This window comes from Fonsecaea multimorphosa (genome assembly GCF_000836435.1).
Source record: "Fonsecaea multimorphosa CBS 102226 unplaced genomic scaffold supercont1.6, whole genome shotgun sequence".
NCBI lineage: Eukaryota > Fungi > Ascomycota > Eurotiomycetes > Chaetothyriales > Herpotrichiellaceae > Fonsecaea > Fonsecaea multimorphosa.
The window spans coordinates 1,196,936-1,219,603 of NW_015971640.1; the positions used below are offsets into that span (position 1 = coordinate 1,196,936).

Below are 22,668 nucleotides of genomic sequence, written 5' to 3' on the forward strand. Positions count from 1 at the left end.
ATGCACGACATCTGACTTGGTCAAGTATTTGAATTCCTAGCATTGCGAAGCTGAAACAACTCCTTTGTAGACCGGTCTTGCCGGCAGATTAGGAAGTCCACTTCTTGGACCTCTTGACAAGACTTGCACATGTCCATCAAGAAGCAAGAGGATAAAACCTCAACGGGAGACTCGGCACAGAAGAAAACGTGAGTCCGCGACAGTGTAACCCAGACCGGCAGCCTCTCGGAAATTTACCACGAAAACGCTGGCGCACGACGGGCTGTTAGGGAGGATTGCTTCTGCTGTGACGGAGTAGAGGGATGAGCATTGACGACATCATGTCAAAAGACTCAAGTGCATGCAAGCCTGCCAGATGCTGGCACGCTGACCTGACAAATCTCAAGCTAAGCCGAGTCAAGGCGGACGTTGTCAAAAGCGATGAGGCTGTCTTGTCGGGGCGGAAATGGGATGATTTTGGATGGTCGTGCTATCGAGGTGTATAGCGTAGGCAGTAAATCTTGACACCATTAAAACCTCGTGCAACACAATCGTTTCTTTTGGCTCAGGAACTATCAACCCCTTGGCGAGAACAGCCATGTGGCAAGACCCTGGCAGCTCGACGATTGTTGGAACGATGCTGTTCTTTTTTTCTGGAGCGGTGGATGTCTGTCAGGGAATGCACGAGCCATGGATAACTAAGCCACGCTGCTGAGATCTGAGAAGTCAACGGGCTCCTACGAGTAAGTCACAACAGTGCTTGTGGGCACAGGGTAATTACTACTTTGTGTATTGATTTTTCTCGAACACCAGGTACCTTAGGTACATATGGCAGTAATAGCACTGAGAAATTAAAATACCCTGGATGGACACAGGCAGAATACCCAGCCTGCCTAATCTGCCTAACCTGGGTGTCTCGCTACCCCTAGACGAGACAAAGCGCCCAGCACTATTAGCGACTTGGGGACCCTTGGGGAGTGCCTAACGAGCCTGGCCGCTGGGACTTTAGCCTAGTGATCCCCTCGGCGTCCCTGAAGCCCAACTGCTCGGCTACTCCGCTTAAAGCTGGAGGTTCTGGCTGGTAGGCTGGCATTGGCACAACTGCCACTACTGCCAGTGCAGCTCTCGCATTTTGGACTTGTTCTCCACGATCGGCTCCATTCCATCCTCTCGTCAGCTTGTCGACTACTTCATTGGTAACAAATCTCTCCTTCTGCTGTAACGACCTTGGCTTGCCTCGCTGCCCTCGACCTCCCCGTTTCGCGACGACGTTCTCTGGCAGCGAGCTCTATATACAACTTCCCCGTTCGTTTCCCGGAATCTATATCTGCCAGCTATTACCTGCCTCCAGTCCTCTCGCACTCATCTTTCATTCCTCCAAGCCGCTCCAGCCCGAGTCGAGCTCCACTGACAAGTGCGAATCCTGGTCTCGGCCCCGAGCACCACCACCACCATCATCAACACCTCGAGGTCATCGACGTCCTCAAGTCTACTGCTGTGCTTGCGAACCCGCCCTCCACATCTCCAATTCTCCCGATCGATCCTGCGCTGCTTCGATACTTGCCCTCCGACCTCGATAACGACGTTTAATTGCCTCCCCCCGCATTCAGGCCGCAACCGCAGGAGAACGCCCGTGCAGCTCCCTTTGCAGCTGCAGCCACATCTGGCGCTGCTTCTGCAGCGCTTTCGCTGTCGCTGCGCTATAGCCAGCACCATTCCGTCGACATGGGTGCATGTGGGAGCAAAGAAGCGTCAGCAGAAGACACTGAACAGAAAAAGAGAAGTCAAGCGATAGACAAAAAACTAGAGGAAGACTCCCGCAGGTTACGGCGAGAATGCAAAATCCTACTGCTCGGTAGGCGACATGAATACCTATGCTAGTGCATACAGTTGACTGATTTCGTAACCTCGTAGGGTCCGGTGAGAGTGGCAAGTCGACGATTGTGAAGCAGATGAAAATTATCCACCAGAATGGCTACACACAGGAAGAGAGAGCGCTCTACCGGCTCACCATCTACAAGAACCTGATTGATTGCATGAAGGCCCTGATCGGCGCCATGCAGCAATTTGAAATTGAACCAGAAGACCAAACCGTCAAGGACTACGTGGAGTACATAATGGAATTTAACGTTGATCCGGATCCGGATACCTCGCTTGATCCCAAGGTCGCTGACGCCGTGCAAGCCGTCTGGAAGGATCCAGCGGCTGCCAAAACAATGGAACGACAGAGCGAGTTCTACTTGATGGATTCAGCCCCCTAGTACGTCGTGCTGTTCACTTCCAAAGGCAAAAGGGAATCCCGACCAGCTCACAAAATGATAGCTTTTTCGAAGAAGTGCGAAGATTGGCGGCACCTGATTATATCCCAAACGAGGCGGACGTCCTACGGGCACGCACGAAGACGACGGGTATTTATGAGACGAGATTTACTATGGGCCAATTGAGCATCCAGTCAGTACCGCCGAGGGAGAGTCGAGCACGTCGTAGCTAACTTGGTGCCAGCATGTTCGATGTCGGCGGGCAACGCAGTGAGCGCAAGAAATGGATCCACTGCTTCGAGAACGTCACATCAATTATTTTCTGTGTGGCACTCAGCGAATATGACCAAGTTCTACTGGAAGAATCGAATCAGGTACGCAGAGGGTTGGAGCAAACAGAAAATGTGGGATGGGGTTGCTGACCGCCGTTCTAGAACCGGATGATGGAAAGCCTTGTACTCTTTGATTCGGTTGTCAATTCCCGATGGTTCATGCGGACCAGCATCATCCTCTTTCTCAACAAAGTCGACCTGTTCAAGGAGAAGCTAGGTCGATCACCGCTGGGGAACTATTTCCCTGATTACTCGGGCGGCAACGATGTCAACCGGGCCGCCAAGTACCTGCTCTGGCGGTTCAACCAAGTGAACCGAGCACAACTCAACCTCTACCCTCAGTGAGTCACTGTCACCGGACAATGTTCCCCGTCGGCCAACTAACCGGGTGTGCAGTCTTACACAAGCCACAGACACGACGAATATTAGGCTGGTTTTCGCCGCGGTGAAGGAGACCATCCTACAAAATGCCCTGAAAGATTCGGGAATATTATGAGAGCCACGACCAGAACCCATTTTCGTTTGTGTTTGGAAACTGCATTTTGCCGGGCGTCCAGCGTCTCATGTGATGAATCGGGAGTCATGACGGATTGGGAAGGCGCCACTACCACGCGCTGCCATATTTTCTGCCTGGAGGCCTTTGATGTTGCTCGACAGCGGTGTTCCGACGCCTTTGTTTTTTGTTTCCCTTACTACTGCCAATCCTCCTGAGCTTTTTGAGTTTGTCACCGCAAAAAGTTCGCGTTTTGGAATAGTCTTTTTGTTTGTCAAGTCAAGAGTTGGAGCAAGAGGTGAAGGATATCCTTGCGCACGTCAGGGCTGCTACGGCAGTGGGCTGTCAATTGTTTGGTTTGGGACGACGGGCCGACTTTGGCTATTGGGAGACCACGGCATTCGCAGGATGCTTGGGGCGGGAATCTTGACTGTTGAACAGATCTGATGGACGACATTGTTAACGTTGCATATTGCTCTCAGTCAAGGCCATGCCGTGAGAACCGGAGACAGGAGACGGACAGCATTTGGATAGTTGGCTGCAAAGCGAGATACGACATCTGAAGGCTGGAAACGTCGCCGTGTACTCATAATAAGACACTATTTCAACGTGGGATCTTGTGTTCCATTGCAACATCGGCAGCATCGGGATCTCGTACTGAGTACCCTGCACCGGCGTCGAGGCCCAATGTGGAAAGCAATTACACAGCAGCCACAGGTGGATTACAGGACATGGTGGTTCATCTGTCATGGCCTTGATGAGCTCAGCAGCAGAACAGACGTGGGCGGCGCACCCGTTGCGGAGGTGGTCTGATTGATATTATCACACCACAGCCTTGTGTTCTTTCCAACGGGTCTTTGGGCTCCCTATAGTCCATCGGAATCACTCCTGTCGATGGACGGGTCGGCATCTACTCATAAGCTTGGAGGAAGAATGTTGACCGGGGCTTGGAACAGCGGCACATTTTCAGAGCTTGACGCCTTTGAGCGGTTGAAGGGCAGCAGTTCGATTGGCAACGGCGCCCCCTCGCACCCAAGCTTCCAGGCGGCTTTCCTACTCGACGGGCGCCAGGTGGGTGGTAACAAGGTCCAATGGAGTGACCTCGCCGACCTACCTAGGATGGTTTAGGACTGCAGCTGGTGTGGAGGTGAAGCAAGCCAAGGTGGCGGAAAGAGAACCATAATTACCAGGTCTCCATATCCTCGTTGTGTCAATACCTAGAGGTGCGTAGCGAGTTCTCGTATTCCGAACCCCGTGCCATCTGGGTTGCTCTGGAAGCAGCTTCGTCCACCTCTGTTCTCCTCGCGCTTGGTTTCTCATAGCCTTTCCCGACGGTGGAAGTAGGCCGGCGTACGGAGTAGAAATAGCAGCTCTCGATCAATATCCGCGATTTCAGACTTAGTGCCCAATGGAGCCATGACTGAAGGTCTGGTGTAGCCACAGAAACCTCGCCACTCTCTCGTTGCACATGCAGAACTGCTTACCCACAGCCCCCCACAGCCCTCCTCGGCGCGGAGCCTAGTAGCCAGAGCTCTAGCTACCTACAACACATGGGTACAGGGCAGCTCTCAAGGCGGGGTAGAGCATCTGAGGCGCGTCCATCTTGAATGAGGCCCATGCAGTCGGCCTGGAAGCAGTGCAATTCTCTTTGATAATGGCTCACCGCCTATTCAAGGAGTATATTTTTCAACTTTGGTACCGTTGGTGATCGACGATGCCTCTATGCGAGACTGCAGTGGATAGAAAGATCCATGGTCTGTTCCAACTTCCAAGCCGATACAAGGCCTGCCGTTGCTGGCTGCACACTAATGCATAGCGAATGCTGAATGATGGAGCTGGGTAAGAAATGGCCCGTTGATAGGTTGGAGCCGGCTATGCATACCAGTCATCACAGGTACTGTCTTTGCAATGACGGAAATGAATGAGCATACCGCCAAAGCAAGGCCAAAGAGGAAAGGCATCTCGATTGGCTTTTCAATCGATCCAGCTCCCCTCCCTTCCTTCCTGTGCTCTGGAGCTATACCACGTCTTTTGCCTGCCCCTCCGTTCCTCACATTCTCCCTTACTATTCTCACCCGCCCTCACCTCCTTCCCCCACGCAGCTCATTTCAACTTCTCAAGCTATTGACTTTCTTTCCTTCATATTATTCGTATCTCTCTGTGCTCTCTTTGGGTTGCTCGTGCAGTCTAGTACCACACCGCCGACAAGATGGCCGCCGCAGCCACCACTGCCCAATCTGGGTCCTCACGGGAGCGTAAACCCTCGACGGGTGCTCCCATTTCGACCTTGTTAGGCCCTGTCGGCCCTGGGTTCACTCGACCCAAGCATAAGAGGACTGCCACAGGCTTCGGAGCTGGTGACATCAAGGCCGTGGAGTCGAGCATTCCAGAGCACATGCGCGAGGCGTGAGTAGTGGCTCTCCAATGCCATATTAATGGACACGCTGACCAGTTCTTTCCAACAACAGCTGGAGAAAATTTGTAAAGCCCCAAGCCTCCGTCTCCCGAAGCCGGTGATCTTTTCTAACGCAAAACTTGGACAGTCCCCGCGCCCTTTCACGAGCAAGGAAGAATTTGAGGTCAGTGGTTGACACTTCTCTGGGCGAGGAAACATGGCTTGACGGTCTCTCAATAGGCAGAATGTGTCAAGCAAATCGAGACCACACTGGCGAGATCCCTCTTCAACTGCGACGAGCTGTACGTTTTGCCGCTCTGTTTGCACACACGACTCCTCACATTGACCGTCACACAGGGCAGCATACTCCGGGACTGCGTTGGCCTTTCGGAACCGCCTGATCATTGATTGGAACAAGACTCAGCAGAGACAGACATTTGCCGATCAGAAGAGAATCTACTGTGAGTTCTAGGAATGTAGGAACGCCGTGATAAAAGTGTGGTTACTAACAACCCTGGAAGATCTCTCCCTCGAATTCTTGATGGGCAGAGCACTGGACAACGCAATGCTCAACGTTGGATTGAAAGAGGTGGCCAAAGGTAGGTCATACGCCACGCTGCCACGTTGCGCACACTAACGTCGGCAATAGAGGGTCTCGCAGATCTGGGATTCCGCATTGAGGACATCATCGAACAGGAGCACGACGCGGCCTTGGGCAACGGAGGTCTCGGTCGACTTGCTGCATGTTTCCTCGACAGCATGGCCTCCTTGAACTACGCAGCTTGGGGTTACGGCCTTCGATACCGGTACGGCATTTTCAAGCAAGAGATTGAGAATGGATATCAAGTTGAAATTCCGGATTATTGGCTCGATTTCAACCCTTGGGAGTTCCCCAGACACGATGTTACCGTCGATGTGCAGTTCTATGGCTGGGTCAACAAGTTCACAGACGAGGAAGGCAAACAGATTGTGTCTTGGCAGGACGGCGAGGTCGTCACAGCGACTGCTTACGATGTGCCTGTCCCGGGCTACGGAACCCCGACCGTGAATAACCTGCGTCTTTGGTCTAGCAAGGCCTCAAGTGGCGAGTTCGACTTCTCCAAATTCAACTCGGGCGAGTACGAGAGTGCCGTGGCCGACGAGCAGCGTGCCGAAACGATTTCGGCTGTCTTGTACCCGAATGACAACCTTGAAAGGGGCAAGGAGCTCCGCTTGAAGCAACAATACTTCTGGTGTGCGGCGTCTTTACATGATATTGTCCGCAGATTCAAGAAATCCAAGCGCGAGTGGTCTGAATTCCCCGACCAAGTCGCCATTCAGCTAAACGACACGCATCCAACGCTTGCCGTTGTCGAGTTGCAGCGAATCCTGATCGACATGGAAGGGCTTGAATGGGACACCGCCTGGAACATTGTCACCAAGACGTTTGGCTATACCAACCACACTGTCTTGCCGGAAGCATTGGAGAAGTGGTCTGTGCCACTTATCCAGAACCTCCTCCCTCGGCATCTTCAGATTATTTACGAAATTAATCTCTATTTCCTGCAATCTGTCGAGCGCCGCTTTCCGAAAGACCGCGATATGTTGGCCCGAGTCTCCATTATTGAAGAGTCACAGCCCAAGATGGTCCGGATGGCCTACCTGGCAATTGTTGGCTCCCACAAGGTCAATGGTGTGGCTGAGCTCCACTCCGATTTGATCAAGACGACCATCTTCAAGGACTTTGTCAAAGTCTATGGCCCGGACAAATTCACCAATGTCACCAACGGCATCACTCCGCGACGATGGCTGCACCAGGCGAATCCACGTCTTTCCGAACTCATTGCTTCAAAGATCGGAAACTATGAATTCCTGAAAGACTTGACCCTGCTCAACAAGTTGGAGCCTTTCGCTGAGGATAAGGCGTTCAAGAAGGAGTGGGCGGAGATCAAGTACGCCAACAAGGTCCGACTTGCCCAACATATCCTGAAGACCACAGGAGTCAGCGTCAACCCCAAAGCCCTCTTTGACATCCAAGTCAAGCGTATCCATGAGTACAAACGTCAGCAACTCAACGTTTTCGGTGTGATCCATCGATATCTGGCGATCAAGGCCATGACTCCTGAGGAGCGCAAGAAGGTTTCACCTAAAGTGTCCATCTTTGGTGGCAAGGCCGCTCCAGGCTACTGGATGGCCAAGACCATCATTCACCTGATCAACAAGGTCGGAGAGGTGGTCAACAACGATCCGGACGTCGGCGACCTGCTCAAAGTGGTCTTTGTGGCAGACTACAACGTCAGCAAGGCAGAGATCATTATCCCAGCTTCGGACATCAGTGAACATATCTCCACTGCTGGTACCGAGGCCTCGGGCACCAGCAACATGAAATTTGTGCTGAATGGCGGTTTGATCATTGGCACTCTCGATGGGGCCAACATTGAGATCACCCGCGAAATTGGAGAACAAAACATCTTCTTGTTTGGCAATCTGTCCGAAGACGTGGAGGATTTGCGACACCACCACTTCTACGGCAATTATCAGGTCAATCCCGAGCTCCTGAAAGTATTTGACTGCATCAAGGCGGGCACTTTCGGTGACGAGGCCGCGTTTGGCGCCCTCGTCAGTGCCATTACAGAGCACGGCGATTATTATCTTGGTAAGACGCGCTTTGAGTTTGAATAACTGATCATAGGCTGATGAAGTGATTGTGTAGTGAGCGATGACTTCAACAGCTATTGCCAGACTCAAGATATGATCGACGAGGCATACAAAGACCAGAACTCTTGGGTTACCAAGTCGATTATGAGTGTGGCTAGAATGGGGTTCTTCACATCGGGTACGCCTAGCCTGCGCTGTTCTCCATGCCATTCTTGACGGTACGCTAATCTGGTGTCTAGACCGCTGCATCAACGAGTATGCCGATACGATCTGGAATATTGAACCTCTCGATGTCAAGGATGAGAAAGAGGTTAGAGAACGAACTGGCCTTGACACCTAGACAGAGGGGAGGGACTTTGGGGTTGTTCGTTCTTTAGATACAAGATCGGTAATCAAGACAAGCAGTGCATACTCCTTATCAAGGCATCGGACCGAAACCTCTTTGAAACCTGGGATCGCGGGAAAAGAATGGATAAAGCAAAATCAACCGTTTGAGATGGCACTTCGGGATTTCACCCAGAGCAGGAGGGTGGAAGATAGAAGCAAGGAGATTTATGATGACCTTAGTGAAATATCGTTATGACTCTCGAGCACCTAATGAAGACAAGCAACGTTGTGATAGAAGGATTCAGCCGTCGATACTATCTCGAAGAGCCCAGAGGCGTTGCCAAGCGCGGGATCCGTTTGATCGGAGTAACTAAAATCCGGAAACCGGTGTAGACTCCATTGTTCGGATTCATTCCTCGACGGAAGCGAGGATCCTTGTTATTTCCTGCATGTCTACCACCTAATCCGAGGCGTATTTCCTCTGCACCTCTAAGAGGCGTGGTCAATTCCATCAACTCTTGACTTTTCCTGCTCTTGAGATGCATACAAGTCTGATTTCAACCCCAACATGACAACAATTTCGCCTCAGGTTGCGGTTGTCGACTTCCACCACGCTCGGTACGCTTCCTTCTCTTGTCCCGCTTCAATTAGTACATTTCCCGACCAACTGCACACTACGGAATAGAGATATTACTTCCAATCGCTGACGGACAGATGAGTAAAGTGGTCCAGAGGTCGAGTTCTGGATACAAAGCGATGGCCAGAACCTCTATAAACTCAACGACTGGTCGTTGTTGCCGTTCATGGCGCTGTCAGACGGGGCTCACGCTATGGCAGAGGAGTTCAGTTATTTTACGCTGCTCGACAATCGCAGTCCAGACTCAGGCCCCGTCGAAACGGCATCAAGCTCTGAGGCGAGTCCGCCCGGTGCGGCTGCAGTGACGAGCGCCGCCACGAGTCTTTTCGGGATCTCCTGCACGCGACAGATCCGGACGGAGAAACTCAAGCGGCGCTCCGTGGACGTGACGCGGTCGACTGTCCAGAAGGCCGTTGTCGTCATCTCGCCCACAGCGAGGGGCATGGGAGAATTGAGAGAAAGACTGGGGATCGTCACGGCAGCCTGGTTTGCGCAGGAGTAAGTCGGAACTCCTCATGGAGGGTGCAACAGCCTGTCGTTACCCGGCCATCGGGGAGCGGTGTAGGTGGTGCGTCAGAGGGTTGAGAGAGGCTGACTTGTGCGATAGAGATTTTTCGGATATCTCGATTTTGAAGGTGGGTAAGTGCCGTACGCGCTGGCCGTCTAACTTTCGGGTGAGGGAAAAGAATGCTGATCGTCTGGCTATGCAGGAATTTCAAGAGAGTCTAGTCAGAGTTTCGCCCACGCACGAGGATGGGAAGGATCATCATTTTGGTACGTGCTGGACCTTGCGCCGTGTCGTGTTCCAGTGGCTTGTGACATCGGATGACTCCCTCATGGACGACGCAACAGCATGGACTCGAGGCTTCGTTTAATTCGGAGCTGACATTGGGATGTTTACAGGTCTCTCTCTTCGAGAACTGATCTATGAGTTTAGACACCAGACTTTGGCGCTGGTCAAATGCCTTTTACTACAACGGAAGGTGAGATTTCTGCTACCTTGATACAATTCCCCATCTACCCCCCTTGACCAGAAATCTTATCGACTATTCAACTGTTCACTGTCCATTGGTCTCACACTTTGTGCTTTCTGTTACAGATGCTCTTCTTCGGCTCCAAGTGTGAAAGGCTGTGCATGATGCAGTTCGCCTTGATATCGCTCATTCCTGGACTCATTGCAAACTTGCAAGACGCAGCAGACCCGAGCCTAGATACGTACGCGCAGAGCGCGCAGAAGGCGACGAGCTTAAGGACAGGCGATAGAGGTTCATGTATGTTGATCGATTCATGAACCCGCTATTTACGATCAAAGAAAGCCGCTGATATGGGCTGCAGTATTAGCATTCATGGGCTTGCCGTTGCAAATATTCGGAAAGGTAAGGCTGCGGAGGAGCGTACATGATATCTTCGCCGGGCCTTCAGCCTCATCTCTTCGCACAAGTTGACTGACTCTCTGCCTTGCTCGATTACGTAGGGTTCAATATTTGGCCCGTACACTCCTCTCCAACAACTCGACATCCTCGCCGACTATGACACGAAATCCTATGTTGTCGGCTCCACCAACAGCCTCCTCCTCCAGCAAAAGGAAAAATACAGCGACATTCTCATCAACCTCGACGAATCAAACTCTATGACAATTACTTCTCCTTCTTTGCGCGCCGCGCTTGCCCTAAGTGCCGCGGATCGTCGTTGGATCGACTACCTCACACAGACCGTTCTGGATACATGGGATCCAGACAATCCGAGTAGGCCGAGAAACATGGGCTACGCAGGGTCCGAAGACGCGATCCGCATGCAATTCGAAGAATACATACTCTCTCTGCTCAGTAGCATGGCATATCAGATCTACCATGAGTCCCTGACGGAAAACAACATCCCGGCCTCCGTCGCAAATATAGAGAGCTTCCCGGAACCTGGGGATACCGCGTCCGATTTCAACCCGGAATTTTTGGCCATGTGGCGATCGACCAACAACTTTGCGCTCTTTGACCGCCTCACACGTGGCAATCGCATCTTCGACATCATCGAGCCGCGGCACCCGACGGGCGGGGGTTTGAGCGTTGAGGATCTGCAAAGGAGAGTGGCCAGGGGAATGGCGGATCTTCACCTCGACGAGAGGGTGAGGGAGGGAAGAGAGCAACTGGGCCGCACACTGCAGAGCGGACGGGAGCGGGTGGAAGCCGGGATGGCGAGCTTTTGGGCTCAGGTGGAAAAGGCCAGGGAACAGAGGGCGCAGCAGCGGGCGACGAAGAGGACGAGTGGTAGCGGCAGTCACAGCATTACGAGGAGCATTGGCGAAGGGTCCGAAAGCAGAGACACCCAAGAGACGAAACCGGCCGCGGCTCTGTCGAGTGCGAGCTCGAACTCGAGTTGGATGGTTGTCGAGCAGCCCGAAGGTGGTGAAGCTGGAGCTGCTGGATCCAGGGCGCAGGCGCGGCCTGTTTCGCCTCCGACCTCCACCTCCACCTCCACCTCATCCACGGGTACCGGCGGCACCTGGACAGCGACCGGGTCGAACTGGCGGGCCCCGCGCGTCGACACCTCGCAGATCCAAGCGTCGGCACGCGAGGGCGCGGCTCGCGCGGGCGCCTACCTCAGCGGCTGGGGTACCTGGGCGAGGCAACGCATGCAACAGTCTCAACAAGGCAAGGAGGACCCGTCCCAGACCGCGCCTGGACCTCAAGCGGACGAGACCGGGGCGCCCAGTGGTTGAAGAAAGGGGGAAACCAATTCGCACAGTTGATACTCGAGGCCTTGAACGAGGGGGGAAGAAAACCCACACTAGGCGTAGGCGTCGGATTCGGATTCGGCATCCCGCAAGTCAACGATAATCCCAAGTTGTCTGCTGAAGAATCAGGCGGGGGGGGGGTTTAGGCAGGAAGGAACCTTGAAGGTAATACGTACGCTCGTAGGGGCGGTGAGCAATGCGATGGGATTAGAGACAAGACGGCGAGGCTGAATAAACAGTTCCAAGGTTTCTTTCCCTTGTTTTTTCCCTTCCTTGTCTCTGGGCTGGTCTTCCCACAAGCTTGCAGTTGGAAATGCCCGAAATTAGAGATAGATAATAGATACATACCTAGGTAATGTCCACCATCCACATATAAACACATTACCATATATGTATACGACGGAGGGGAGTCAGGACGTACATATTTCCAGAGACTATTCCGTAGGGGCTACAGGGCTGTAAAAGTAATTAAAAGGTAGCCAAGAAAGGGGCATACGTATCTAGTGTACCTAGTGTATCTCCTCCCAGTAAACTGCCGTAACTATACTCGTACCTACCTAGGTAGGTATATAACTCAGGAGTACCTGAATTGGTCAGCTCATGAGCTAGGAAATGGGTGAGTGGGTGAGTGAATCAGTGGTACCGCACGCAGGGCTCTCAACGCGCAGAGGTGGGCAAAAAGAAAGGGAATAGCACCAAAGGAGAAGCGAAACAGCATCACAAAAGAACCTGGGGCCTGTAGCGAGTAGGGAAGCCCAAAGGCGGAATGAATAGCAAGCACTGCATTAAACTTTTCAGCGACGGACCAAGATAAAGAGAGAGTCTTTTTTCATTATCATCAAACTACTGCTCTTTGAGGGCCTCTCAGCATAAACCATGGGTCAGCACGAAACGTTCTTGTCATCACTACTCCCAGACCCAGCAGCGTCTCCTGTTACAAGTCCGTTGCCGCCCTTCGAGAGAGACTGCTCGCAAAAGACCCTTCACCGGGCCCTTACCCACAGTCCCGACCCATTTGTTCCTTGTCGACTTTATTGACACTTTCCATGGCTGATATGCACGCGTCGTGAAGTCGTTCAGTCGAATCCATTTCCATGGCCGTAAAATAAAACGAGACACAAACCAATGCAATCCGCTGCACCGCCACGCAATGCTGATCCGTACCACTCCGTTGTTTGGGTGGACTCATCCGTCAAAACCCATCCGTCCCATTCGCCTTAAAAGTCAACCCTTTATTGAGTTCAGAGACTTCTTTGTCCGAGGTTTTGGCAAAAAAGAGAAAAGAACAAGAGGGTCGTCTCCTCTGCCCGACGCCGCAATTCCGTCAAGGTAACCAAGCTCCTCGTCTGGTGAGAAAGTCGTCCGGCACAACAAGCGATTAAGCAATGTAAGCCAGTTCGTCATTGTCCAAACGTTCAATATAGTCTTTCTCCATGAGGGCATCGATGTTTTTCTTGATGTCGACGATCTTGGGAGGGAATCGGTTACGGACTTGGTTGATGACCTCCTCGACCAGATGGACATGCTTGAGCTTCTTGCGACCTTTCATGATACGCACGATCACAGCCTGAAACAGTTAGCAGAGTGTCAACTTCAAACACAAGTGAAAAGCACATACCTGGAGCAAGAGTTTCCGGTCCTCCTCAATGGTCTTGTGAGTGTCTTCAGATTCTACCTTCTGTTCGGACTTGACGGTAATATTCAAGTTGATCTTGACCTTCTTGTTCTTGAAGTTGTGGTTCAGCGAGTAACTAGTGCCAGGTGCGGGTTTGCCGTCCTCCGGCGACGAGTTGAGAACGCGAGCTTTGCACAGGATGCCAATTGCGGACTCAATTGGTTCATCCGCCAACTTGGTAAGTTCTTTGATCTCTGCATAATCCAACTTGTCAGAGTCATTGAACAGAAGCAGGATGGCCATCTGGTAGGTCGAAACTTGGAAGGTGTATGGCACTTTCTGACTCTTGATGTAGTTGGCTCGGATTTCGCCTTTGCACAACTGCCACAACCATGTTAGCTTGCGGCCGTTGTGTTTCTGATCATAGAATCTGGTAAAAGACTCGATGGCCTTGTTGATTTCCGTCGGAGGGGCAAATGGGGTGTTGGGGGCATTCAGAGGCCAGAAACCAGTTCCCAAAATTTGGAATGTGGAGTCGACAGTCCTCTTCTCGTCACTGTCCTCGAGGATCTTGTCATGCCAGTCTTTGTAGGCAGTATTGAGATCCTTGGAAATCTGAACATCTTGGAACATTCTCTGTAGCTTGTTGGTGTACTCGTAACCACATGCCTCCTTCAGCTTGCTGATCATGCTTGTTTCCGCATCGTCAGATACAGAGCTTGTGTGCACAAGGCGCTTGGCCAACATTCGGGAGTAGAACTTCTGGAACACATCCTTGTCCTCGATGTACTTGAAAACAACCATAATCTGAACAAGAAGTTCTTCAAGCTCAGACTCGTCGGCCGCCTTAGCACCTTTCTTGAGAAGTTGATCGGCGTATTTGGCAAGTAGTTCGGGCGATCGAGTAGAATTGGTCTTGCAAACTTGGTTGTGGTTGACAAATTCCTGGCAAGCATTGTCGAGCGACCGCACAAATTCGGACTCTCCAGTAAACGCGACATTAACAAGTTGCTGGTATTTGCCGTGGATTTCGAGCAACGCATCGACATAAACTTTCGGTTCGAAGCTGTCTCCTTGGGCTGCAACTTTCTCAACAGCTGCAATGCCAGCTTTTCGGACATGGCTTTCAAATCGGGTCCTCAAGGGGTCCAGCCCATCCTTAATTCTGGACAAGAGTTTGTACATCCGAGCAAGGTCCTCCGTACGCTCATTGTCGAGCAGCACCTGGAATTCATCCCGCAGCAGGACAGAGTGAGCGGTGATGAGGGCTTCGTTGCACGTTTCCATGAGTTTCTTCATGATGTCGGGATGCAAGTAGAGGCCTACACGCTCCTTCTCTTCTTCCAGTCTTGCTTCTGCCTTCTTCATGTACTCGACGACGCTGTTCTCTGCCACAAAGCGTCGAGATTCGTTGACGTAGTATTCTTTGGTGGCGGCAATGAACGGACGTTCGAAGTACATGCGGTAGACGTCGAGGGTGGACTTGGTGCTGTCTAGCTCGTCCAAGCCGAGCGAGACGAAGGAATCGACAATGGCCTTGATCTGCATCTGATCAATAGTCTCGCCATTGCGCTGCTTTTCCACGAGTCTCAGGACCGCATCCATGACCTTGCCCTCCACCGCCTTGAAGAAGTCATCTTTCCATTTGACCAGGTGCAGAGTGTAGACATCGTAGACGTTCTTCTTGCCTTCGTCAATTTCTCGCTTCACCCAGTGTCGATTCAGGTATCTGAAGAGATGATTGTTGTATTTTGCGGCGTCGGTATAACGCTTCCATTCTCGAATGTAGAAGGCCAAGAGTGCTTCGTCTGTATGTGATTCGGATGCGGCCAGGACATCGCGGAGATGTTCCGTGAGATATTTACCAAGAAGGGTGTAGAGTTCTTCGCCTAGAAGATGAGCGCCACGATGAACGGGGCTCAAGGTTCCAGGGGAACCACCCTGGCCCTGAGTCGTGGCTGCCTTCTGCGAGGTACAGAAATTGTGAACTGCGGTGTAGACGCCCCTGGAATCGGGTCAGTAAGCTGTTACCTGCAAAAAAGGTAGGGGAGTAGGCGAACATGTATGTCTTCATGTCAAGACCCTCTTGCAACTTGGTCATTACGTTGTTGACATTCTTCTCGAGATAAGTCCACCTACTGACAGTTAACAGGGTGTTCCGCTTTTATTGTTCCGACATCCTTACGTAGTGTCAAGATCGTCTCGTGCCCGCATCGCCGGGTTAGAGGCTGTGCCCGCCGTGGGTGCCATGGTTCGGAGGATATGTTTCCCTTCACTGAAATCTTAGCGATATTGCTTCAGCGGACGACAGTAGAGTCTCGTCGAGAGGGAGGACGGCCTTGCAAGGGCGACGGTCGCAAACGGAGATCACTCTTACCGACTTCCTTTCAGAGAGTTGTGTCCTTGGTTTTATGCCTTCTGCTCACAACTTCTTGCCAGATCGATCCTCGGGGGCGACGGCGAAAGAGGGAATGAAGGAAACTCGAAGATCGGCTGACTGAATGGCAGGATATTATGTGAGATGCAGTCACTGTGAGTTCAAGAGAGAAACACTCTCACTCCTAGAGCGCATTCCAACTCACGGACAGGTGGTAAGAAGAGGACGAAGCGTCAGTTCGTGATCACTGCAGACACCAAAGCCCTGTAGGCAGGTTGGAGAGAGGCTGCAGTAACGGCAAGGCCGCAGACTGTCTGGTCGGCCCGGATCATCCATTTCTTCCGATAGAGGATGACTAACTGAGGGAGATGACGTCATGTAGTCGCCGATAAAGCAGCGAGATAAAGCAGCGAGGGCAGACGTCCGAGGCTGTGGCAAGTGATGGTGGTGATGCTTTTGGTGAAGAGTGACAATTCGACGACGACATGATAGTTCATCACTGTCTTGTAGTTCACTAACCTCTTGTGCAAAGTGCTTCTTTGTTACTGTTCTAGTGAAGTATCGTCTCCTTTGCTTGCACACAGGGCCCAGCACTGCCAGTTTCAACCATTTCCATTCCGGAAGGCTCCGCAACGACAACAACACGCTTGCTCCGGGTTTCCTTCACAGATGACAAGATGTCCATCATTCCGCTCAATGCCTTGCGGGTTTCGAAACATCAAATACCCGCCTACAAAGGCATTCCTAATACCTCCATACAAGGCAAACCCCTCATGATATACCACGGCGTCTTCACAGATCCCAATCCCTCAACCATCGAAGCTCACCTTAAATCCGTCGGGGTCGTCTCTCCACAATGGAGATACACCATGTTTAGCGAAACGCACTTCCACTCGAACACCCATGAAATTCTCAGCATTGCTTCAGGGTCTGCGAAGTGCTGCTTTGGAGGTGAGAAGAACGAAGGCAGAGTGGAGCCCGTTCTGGAGCAAGGGGATGTTGTAGTCGTCCCTGCTGGAGTCGGTCACCGATTGCTGGAGGATTATGGCGGCTTCCAAATGGTCGGCTCTTATGAGAAGGGCAAGACATGGGATATGTGCTACGGGAGGCCTGGGGAGGAGGAGCAGGTCAAGCAGATTGACAACTTGGGATGGTTCAAGCGCGACCCGGTCTATGGCGACGAAGGCCCAAGTCTCAAAGTATGAGGGCATTGCCAAATCTGCATCATTGATGAGGGCTAAATGTGTATGTGTGTGAAGCCATTAATAATGCTGAGCAGCCATCCGCTGGCATAAGTCGTGCCATAGGAGGACTCTGTACAATACAGTCTAAGATATTGTCGGTCGGAGTCCAGGTCGTAAAGTCGTTTCACTTCGTGTCCATTTTTTCTACTAGTCTGCACAATAATCAGTCAATATGTCTAGAGCGGTCGGTATGGATATACTTGCCTCAAGACGCTAACGGAAAATGTCATCAACCATGCTGTAAGTGACACCAACAACACACCACTCAAGGCCTCTGCTCTGTCACAGATGCTCTCGAATCTGCCTGTCGTCCTCGCGGAATCGCCAGTTTTGCAAGCACCTTCATCCACCGTCAAGGATTCAAAACTTAGACTCAGGTTTGCCGACTGAAACACAATAAAGAACAGATCAAGTAGCATCAGTCGGACTTTTGCTCTTGCACGCCGTAATCCCAGAGGTTTTGAAAAGTATTCGTCATAGGTGATGTATACGGTGTAGCCAATGGCAATGGCGTCTACTATCACCGCCATCAAGCCTGAAGGATCTCGATAATAGTCTGTGGCCGTAGGACCGACGCGTTGCGTACACTCGGCACTGCGCCGCTCTGGTGCTTGTTTGATGCACTCGGTGATCTTGCCAGTTTCATGGTAAATCGACGCGCCCAGACCCAGAGCGACGATGGCGAAAGACAACACTGTCAATCGGAAAGCAAGAGGAATAAATGGGTTTCGCAGGATGTAGAACTGGGCGCGTTTATACCACACTTGTCTCTTTCTGCGAAACGCACGATAACGGCTACTGCCATCCTCGACATCGTCATCGTCGTGGTCTGCAAGCCACGTTTTTGAATAGTCAGTAAAATTCTGGTTGAGCCAATCCGGGTCCACCTTTTCACTGTTGAAGTTCTCACGAGGGTAGGCACTAGGCTGGGCGAAGGACATCCATCTCGAAGTTCGCGGAGCTCTCGCTTTGCCCGATGGGGTAGAATAGTCCTCCTCTTGAGACTGCCGGCTGGATACAAGGGCCCTCCTCGCGGTTGACGGGCTGTGGTGATGTTGCGCAACCAGGGCTGCGTGTGGAGTGTCCGGGCTCTGGAATTGAGGATCGCTCAGATCATCTTCGTCCGCATCTCTTACCCAAGCTGTACGAAAGCATTAGCCTTGTTCACTGGAGTCTGGGAGAGCGAGGGAGCGAGACAGTGACTTACGAGGAATGGTTCGTACTGGAAGGGGAGATGTTAGTTTGGCTCTGGCGGACTCTGACGGAGTGTTGAATGCAGTTGTTATACCCGTTCGCAGAGGCCCTTTGGCTGAACCATGCCGATGCTTCCCTTGCGAGTTGCTATTCTTCCAAAGCTGGGAATGCTGATGCGGCGCTGCAGTCTTTGTAGGGGAGGTTGGTTCTGCCTCTTGCTTGATGGAATGCGGTGGAGGAACATTGGTGCTCTCTGGTAGTACCATTTCGGTCTTTTCAGGATCTCTAGATGGCGCCTGCCACGGAAAGCCTGCTTCAACAGCCATGTTGCTGATCGGCTACAGACCGAGGAGGGCCCAGAGATTCGGGTACACCGTTGTGAGAAGAGATTCAACGCCGGCGATTGCGGAAGGTCATTTCGAGGGTGTTGGACCACGCGAATTCGCGTTGTGAAGGTCAAGGTGGCCGTGTCAATACTCCATCAAGATCTGCTCTGGTGTGGCTCCAATAGTATTGAATAGATAGCGTTCTCAGGCTTGTAAACAGAGAGGGAATTATCGGGTATATAATGCTGGGCTGCGCCATGTGCCAGACGGGGGAGGATGACTTGCTTTAGCAGCTGTTTTAGTTAAGTGGGTTGATCATTCATCACTGAGGGAACTTGGAGTAAGCCGCTTAGAGTAAGCCCAAGCCTGCCCACCTGGCGAATGGGGGCTTTTGTCGGCTGCAGATGACTGCGGGAACGGCGCCCAGGCACCCACGAGAGTAGCTTAAGGCCCCGGATAGCTTTAAGCGAATCATTGCATGAGATTCAGCCATGACGTTGAGGAAGGAGCTCTGGAAGCAACTTGAACAAAAAACCATCATGGGCTCATACTTGACCTCACAAGTCGCTTTAATGCCCATATCTGCACAACAATCCAGATTGCAGCTCCGATTCGCCGTGCGCACCTATTCAGTCTAGCATCGTCAGGGCAGGGAAATATTGATTTTTCGGGCGCTCATCTTCAGATATACTTGTGTCGCTCGCTCATTTTCTATTCGCAGTGTGCCGTCTCGACCATGATTTCATTGACACTTCCCTGAACGACCCAAACCGGTTGCAGTCCCTACTTCCTGACCCTTCAGTCCGCAGAGGTTGCTGCTATGCGAATCTTTCTCCTGCCTCTCACCACGCGACAAGCACTCGTCTTCTGTCAACGCGGCGCCCAAAAGTCGAACGCCAAGCCGACCATCATCGATCGAGTGACGGCGAAGGCAGCGGAGACATGGGCCAAATGGGAAGCAGCAGATAAAGGATGGAGAAAAACAGTTGTATACTATGGCAATCAAGGCCTGCAGCGCATACCTTACCAGGAATGGGGACTAAAGAGCTTTCCTCCTTCCAACCCCAAACTGCAGGCCGAGCAGATTGCAGAAGGCAAGAAATTCGATGTCATCTTTCCTGGTAATGTCATGCACAAAGACGATGTGCCAAAAGTTCTGGCAAGGTTGGCGAGGGAAAGAAAGCAACTGCATTGGAACCGTTTCATTGGAAGCATGGTCGCCATGCCCCTCTGCATACCATTTGCACTGGTGCCCGTGTATGGTCTTGCCCTGCTGGTCCCCATCCAGGAGCCCATCAACATGACTAACGTGCACTAGAATACCCAATTTTCCCTTTTTGTATGCTGCATACCGGTGTTGGTCCCATTGGAAAGGTAAATGGCAGTGTCCCTGGGCAAGCCGCATCTTGCTGACAGGCCACCAGCATTGAAAGGTTCAGATCACTTGGATTTCATCCTGGATAATCGACTTTTTCGGCCAATCTCACCTCCAGAGATTGAGGATCTGTATGAGCAAGTGGCACCTGATGCACCGGATTTCACGTTTGTCACGCGAAGCGAAGTCCTAGACGACAGTGCGCCACCCGAACAAATTATCCTTCCAGCAGACAGCCACAACCTGGTGGCCAAGGTGACAGGAGTACCAGAGCTGAGCGGAGAGGTGGAAAGGGCGAATTGGCAAATCCAAAGACAGTTCAGGCGCGAAAAGCAACAACATGAGAAGCAGGCCCTATCGCAGTCTAAAAAAGATGCTGGAAGCACTGGGCCCAAAAACAAAGGCCAGTAACAAGGAAGGAATAGCTTCATTGTTCGATGGATGTTAATGAGATGATGATGAAGATAGATTCGGTAGCAAAGTCGCGATGTCGTGCTGCCTTACTGTACACTACGGCTCTCACTCCAAGAGAGAAAATACCAAGGTTCGATAGATGAATCAACTCCGTTTACACGAGAAAGAGTACTTCACAAGACCACCGGTAGTTTGTCTGATTCGGTGCCATGCATAGGAGAATGGTGGGTAGTGGTTGTGGTGGCGGTGGCAGCGACATGAATTGCGGGCGCCTCGTCGATCCTCGGCAGGCGGCAATGCAATACAATAAACTTGGCTTCGCTTCTACTTCACTGGTAGCATAACATTTGGCATCTCCATCTCGAATCATTGTCATCAAAATTCCAGCCTTAGTGTCCTCCACGTTGAATGATCCTCTATTCTGAATATCTCCTGAGAATGGCAGGGACAGAGATTGCTCATGCATACCGGGCAACGACCTGCTGAGTCTTAACAGGCCTTTCACCTTACCAGCCTGTTAACATCACCAAAGAACCGCACCATCGATTGCAGACAGTCCTGATCGTACTATATCGGTCTCTATTCAGCGGGAACCGAAGCATCTTTTCGACAACGTATTTCTTGCTTCAATCTGACCATGTTTTCCAAGATCGAGGACAAACCAGATGCTTCCTGGCCTCCACCCCCAGGTGTCTACGCCGCGGCTCAGGACTACAGCGACAAACGACAGCTGGAAGCTCCCAAAGTCTTCGTGCCTCCACCTGACCTCGAGTACCACAACGGGAAGCCCTCTTTCAGAGTTCGTGTGTCTCCATTCACTTACAGCGCTACACACTATGGCAATCCGGATTTCCTGGCTGCGTTGGTCAACAGTCACAAGCTGGACTTGACCCACTCGATGCTCATTTGGCAATACGAGATGCGCAGGAGTGCCCAACATATCCTCCCGTTCTTGCTGCTGGGTCCCAGTAGCTCTGCCAAGGATCCTGTCTTTTTAAAGCAGACAGGCATCACTCTCCTTGTCGCAGTCCGCTCTACCAGATCGTTGCTAACGAGACCGACTTTCCTCGATCCTGCGAGTTTTCCTTCGAGCGCGGGACGAGCGACTTTGACTTTGGATTTCGACCACCCGCGCGAGTTTATTCCACTTGTCAAGTCGACTGTTCGGGCGATCAATGACCATCTCGAGTCTTCATGCGTCAGCACCCCAGTCCAAGACATTGACGATGTCCGCGGCAAGGTTCTCGTCTTCTGTGAGTCTGGAAATGAGCGATCTCCGTTATTGGTAGCGGCATACTTGATGATTGTTTACGGAGTGGACGCGACTGTTGCCATCCATATCATCCAGTCGCAGCGCTTCTGTATCGGTCTATCAGACGAAATGAAGAATGTCCTCCTGGATTTGCAAGCAATCACCCGAGCCGAACGTCAAGTCTCCAACTCAGACGCTGGCGCATCAAGCCACGGCGACAATGATGTGCCTCCAACCAGAAAACTTGGGAAGCGGAGCTTAGATGAATTCTACGACGCCGACGAGAATATGGAATGCGATTCCGAGCACATATACGGTGCTCGTGCTCGGGAAGGGGTGGCCCCGTTTGTGGACGTCTTCGAATGATCATGAACGTTTTCTCAAGGAGACATTCGATCCTATTGATCGGACATTCGAGGCGAATCTAAGCCTTGCGAGACGAACGGGGCAAATGCTGCATCCTCCAACGATGATGCCGAGCTGAGTTATGCGCTCAACATGCTTGAATACCTGCCTGGCAATACTCGTCCTCTATGGACGTTTCTGGGCGAACTTCAACCATAGACTGAACTCGCCTCGCTTCCGCTACCAACGGTACACAAACAAGGCATAACCCGCATAAAGAGTGGTCGGAGAGAGATCCAAAACCTCGTTACGAGAACTTCGCTCAACAGGCACTTCGAGAAATGGAATATCACTATGTGGGTGTGGAAGTTAGCAGCGAGAAGGTCACTACTCCCAACAGGCGATTCAGCGTTGTAACTTACTTCTTGTTGCGGGCCTAGTAGGTCGCGCTCTCCCATCTTGATGCCTCGAGTGAGAAGGAACTGATTGAAGGCGCCTCCTTCACAGGCAAGCACTTCACTGGCAATCGCATCACCAACCAGCTCTTCACATACTCCGTGGGGTCTGGCACAACAGTTGAAATCTATCATTTAACCGCACGCACTCCTTTTGTCTTCCATCCTCCTTGTCTTGGGTAGCCACCTTCACTCAATTGTCAACACCCACCCTCCTTTATTGTGCTGAAATCACGTGTCCATACCCCCTATCGATTTCTCTTTCATACCTTAGGGGATTTATTG

The 22,668-nt window shown here is 51.8% G+C and overlaps 8 protein-coding genes across 8 annotated transcripts; 6 read left to right on the forward strand and 2 right to left on the reverse strand.

Annotated features, from left to right (window-relative positions):
• Positions 1-1,704: 1,704 nt before the first annotated feature.
• Positions 1,705-3,065, forward strand: Z520_04177 (guanine nucleotide-binding protein alpha-3 subunit; the record flags this gene model as incomplete). The annotated part of the gene is made up of 6 exons (XM_016774687.1): positions 1,705-1,834; positions 1,894-2,239; positions 2,302-2,430; positions 2,482-2,611; positions 2,672-2,910; positions 2,966-3,065. The coding sequence occupies 6 exons, from the start codon at positions 1,705-1,707 to the stop codon at positions 3,063-3,065; spliced, it is 1,074 nt and encodes a 357-aa protein (XP_016634614.1).
• Positions 3,066-5,271: 2,206 nt separating this feature from the next.
• Z520_04178 (uncharacterized protein) lies at positions 5,272-8,434 on the forward strand (the record flags this gene model as incomplete). Its single annotated transcript, XM_016774688.1, has 9 exons — positions 5,272-5,468; positions 5,531-5,543; positions 5,606-5,641; positions 5,698-5,759; positions 5,815-5,918; positions 5,979-6,056; positions 6,107-8,092; positions 8,150-8,272; positions 8,334-8,434. The coding sequence occupies 9 exons, from the start codon at positions 5,272-5,274 to the stop codon at positions 8,432-8,434; spliced, it is 2,700 nt and encodes an 899-aa protein (XP_016634615.1).
• A 555-nt stretch (positions 8,435-8,989) lies between these two features.
• Z520_04179 (uncharacterized protein) lies at positions 8,990-11,771 on the forward strand (the record flags this gene model as incomplete). Its single annotated transcript, XM_016774689.1, has 8 exons — positions 8,990-9,039; positions 9,146-9,556; positions 9,666-9,693; positions 9,769-9,832; positions 9,962-10,041; positions 10,158-10,329; positions 10,394-10,434; positions 10,533-11,771. 8 exons carry the CDS (start codon positions 8,990-8,992, stop codon positions 11,769-11,771), a joined length of 2,085 nt encoding a protein of 694 aa, XP_016634616.1.
• A 1,393-nt stretch (positions 11,772-13,164) lies between these two features.
• Positions 13,165-15,651, reverse strand: Z520_04180 (uncharacterized protein; the record flags this gene model as incomplete). Its single annotated transcript, XM_016774690.1, has 4 exons — positions 13,165-13,353; positions 13,405-15,406; positions 15,462-15,536; positions 15,587-15,651. The coding sequence occupies 4 exons, from the start codon at positions 15,649-15,651 to the stop codon at positions 13,165-13,167; spliced, it is 2,331 nt and encodes a 776-aa protein (XP_016634617.1).
• An 804-nt stretch (positions 15,652-16,455) lies between these two features.
• Positions 16,456-16,983, forward strand: Z520_04181 (uncharacterized protein; the record flags this gene model as incomplete). Its single annotated transcript, XM_016774691.1, has 1 exon — positions 16,456-16,983. One exon carries the CDS (start codon positions 16,456-16,458, stop codon positions 16,981-16,983), a length of 528 nt encoding a protein of 175 aa, XP_016634618.1.
• Positions 16,984-17,198: 215 nt separating this feature from the next.
• On the reverse strand, positions 17,199-18,542 carry Z520_04182 (uncharacterized protein; the record flags this gene model as incomplete). The annotated part of the gene is made up of 2 exons (XM_016774692.1): positions 17,199-18,163; positions 18,230-18,542. 2 exons carry the CDS (start codon positions 18,540-18,542, stop codon positions 17,199-17,201), a joined length of 1,278 nt encoding a protein of 425 aa, XP_016634619.1.
• Positions 18,543-19,362: 820 nt separating this feature from the next.
• Positions 19,363-20,328, forward strand: Z520_04183 (uncharacterized protein; the record flags this gene model as incomplete). Its single annotated transcript, XM_016774693.1, has 3 exons — positions 19,363-19,799; positions 19,861-19,916; positions 19,967-20,328. The coding sequence occupies 3 exons, from the start codon at positions 19,363-19,365 to the stop codon at positions 20,326-20,328; spliced, it is 855 nt and encodes a 284-aa protein (XP_016634620.1).
• Positions 20,329-20,968: 640 nt separating this feature from the next.
• Z520_04184 (uncharacterized protein) lies at positions 20,969-21,949 on the forward strand (the record flags this gene model as incomplete). Its single annotated transcript, XM_016774694.1, has 1 exon — positions 20,969-21,949. One exon carries the CDS (start codon positions 20,969-20,971, stop codon positions 21,947-21,949), a length of 981 nt encoding a protein of 326 aa, XP_016634621.1.
• Positions 21,950-22,668: the final 719 nt, after the last annotated feature.